General features: G+C 41.9%; 1 protein-coding gene across 1 annotated transcript in view; it reads left to right on the forward strand.

Moving 5' to 3' along the window:
* Window positions 1-1,268: 1,268 nt before the first annotated feature.
* SPMIP4 (sperm microtubule inner protein 4) overlaps window positions 1,269-3,037 on the forward strand; it is a 42,572-nt gene continuing 40,803 nt past the window's right edge. The window contains exon 1 of the mRNA XM_069088260.1: window positions 1,269-1,402. Within this exon, the coding sequence (XP_068944361.1) occupies window positions 1,269-1,402 (134 nt within the window). The remainder of the gene's footprint in view (window positions 1,403-3,037) is intronic.

Consider the following 3,037-nt stretch of genomic DNA (forward strand, 5'->3'; position numbering starts at 1 on the left):
TCCTCATCTGTAAAATGAGCTGGAGAAGTAAATGACAGATCCTGCCAAGAAAACCCGGAATGGGGTCACAGAGAGTCGAACACAACTGAAATGGCTGAACATCAAAATATACATATATGTATACATATACACAGAAACAACTAAACACACACACACACACACACACACACATACACATCCTCTGAACTAAAGAGAGTCACAGGAGCCTAGATTAAAGAGCTGGGCTTCTCATTTCCCAGATCCCAAATACAAAGAGCTCATCTCTAAGGAACAGGTTTGTTCACATTTTATGACTGACCAGTTATGTGACCCCAGTGGATTCTTCGCCTGTAAAAAGAATATCACAGGACCTGTAGAAGCTACAATAGTTATTGTGAGGCCCAAAGGAGAACGGGGGCAGTGGAAAAGCCTCCAACCCAACCCTTTTATTTGGCCATAACATGAAAGTTCAAAGAATCCTTTGGCAAAATGGTTGAGATCAGGACTTGAGTATTTTCTGCGGGAAATCCTAGGACCACACATCCAAAGCTAGAAGGAACCTCAGAGGCTATTAGTGCAATCTTCTCATGTTACAGGGGAGGAAACTGAGGTCCAAGGAGGATGTGACTGGTGACTAAGGTCAAATAGAAGGTATGTCAGAGGAGGCAGGTTTTGAACTGAGGTCTTTTCAAATCTGAAGCTTCTTTTCATTGACTTCCAGAAGCTCTTCCCTTCCCTTCCCTCCCTTCCCCTCCACTCCTCTCCCCTTTCCCTCCCCTCTCCTCCCTCCCCTTTCTTTGTTTTTGAAGTGTGGTGATTATTACTTCACTTAAGAATGTGTTCCACTTTGGGGATTGTTTCCTGTTAAAAATCACCCCCATAGACCATCACAGGTTTAGAGATGGGAGAGACCTTAGAGGCCATTGTATTGAATTCAATCCTCTCATTTTACACATCAGGAAAACAGCCCATAGAGGTGAATGATTTGCCCAGGCTGGAACAGCTAGTAAGCCTGGGAATTGGGGATTCCAAAGTCTGATCTTCCTCCAAGTGTCGGGCTGCATCCTTTATACCCCCTACCCTCCATTCCTTTAGAAAAGACTGTGTAAACATGTGATGTCCTCAGAATTTGACATGAAACTGTCATGCATATAGTCTGACCTGCTGAGCATGAGGATTAGTGGAAGGTGTGTGGTGATGGTTCCATTGGAGTAACTGCACTTCGTGGCCATAAAGCACATGTCAACTTGGTCTTCCCTTCCCGTTTAGACATTTTTAACTGAGGAGCCATGGAGGTGTGTCACGGCTTGCCCCACTATTACAGACAACTGGAAGGCACCGACATTCTGTCCAACACTGTAGCTTCCAATGAAATCCACACACCACTGCAAATCCCACCACGGATAACTGCATCACAGGACAGGTAAGGCAAAAAGAAAGTCTCTGTCCCTTTGGGAAGAGTCAAAGGTACATGCCCATCTCAGTGAAAGAAGTCTGGAGATAATGACTGGCTAAGATCTGGGTTCCAGTCTGGTTCTGCTATGTCCGTGCAAAAGCTTGGCTAAGAAATTAAAACTTTAACTAAAAATGAGAGGAAAATTAATGAACTCAGCAAGGATGCAAGCAAGAGATCAGCATGGGTCAACTAGCCAATACACAAATTTATGAAACACTTACTATGTGGCAGGCATTGTGCTAGGAGCTGGGGAAGGGGGCACAAGTATCGGGAGGCGGGGAGGTACCGTTAATGAACAAACCCTGCCCTCAACGAACATGTATTCTCTAGATGAAGACAATGTAGTACTCTAATATACGAGAAATAATATATCTAAAACAAATTCAAGGTAATTTAGAGAGAAAGACAACAATAAGTGGAGTAATAAATACAAGGTACATTGGGAACCTGAGTCCAAATCCTGATTTTCCTGTGATTTCCTTTGTGACCCTGGACAATTTTTCCCCCTCCCTGAGCCTCAGTTTCCTCCTCTGTAAAAGTGGGGTGGGGTGTCAAATCAGTCCCCTCCAGCTGTATGCATCACAGTCAAAGCCATGGCATTATTCTAGCTGAGACCTCAAGTTTAATAACAAAAATAAGAATAAGAAAAGGATTTGTTTTCATTCTGCAATTGAGTAAGCACTAAAAATGAATCTTGTAGCATCTGCAGCCATTAGGAACTTTTAGAAAGGTGTGCCTTAAAATAAAAAAGGGGAAACACTATGCACCTGTCATGGGAGAAAGAATCAATGAGAAAAAAAATCATGTCCCGTGAAAAGGTTGAAGAAATCCTATATCTCTCATCTTAAAAAATGCTATGAGAATACAGCACTTCATTGGGTTATCATGAAAACCTGGTGCAGGTGCCAGAAAATATATCCTTTGATGGATTCTAGCCAATATAAATTCATCTGTTAAGCAACTTTTGTGCAGGAAGAGAAGAAAAGGGAGGGTTACTTTATAGATGCGCAAAACAAGTCTAATATTTCACCAAAAGGAACATTCTGCTAAAGAATTCTGAGACTGTTGTTAATAGCTGAGGTCTCTATTACCACAATGCCAGACAGTAAACTCTACAACTCATGGCTGTACAGGATCACTCCTTCTTATTAACATTTCTCTTTCATCCTCAATATCACTTTGCGTCAGTTATGATTCACTTCTAAGTTTTGGGTTGTCAAATAAAATCTGTAAATAGGACCCTATAACTAGTTTTGGAAGGGACTCCCAATGATGGCTGGCTCAACCTCTGATTTTACAGATGAGGAAACAAAGGCCTCTGAGAGAAGGGATTTGGTCAGGGTCACATGACTAGCAAATGACAGACCCATGTAGATATAGTGGGAAGGGACCTGGGAGACCATCTACTCCAACTCCCACCCATCTTACAGATGGGGAAACTGAGGCACTGGTAAGAAAATTTCTCACTAAGAATTCCCTATGCCAACATCACAAAACAATTTTGTTTAAAAAGTGATTTGAATATCTAAAGGTCTCTATTATACGTGTACATGTGTATATTTGTTTGTATGTATATATACATGTGTGGAGGGGGAGAGGAAG

The sequence above is a fragment of the Petaurus breviceps genome, unplaced genomic scaffold, assembly GCF_028583685.1.
Source record: "Petaurus breviceps papuanus isolate PSGF00001 unplaced genomic scaffold, PetGlider_PUasm1.0 185, whole genome shotgun sequence".
Lineage (NCBI taxonomy): Eukaryota > Metazoa > Chordata > Mammalia > Diprotodontia > Petauridae > Petaurus > Petaurus breviceps.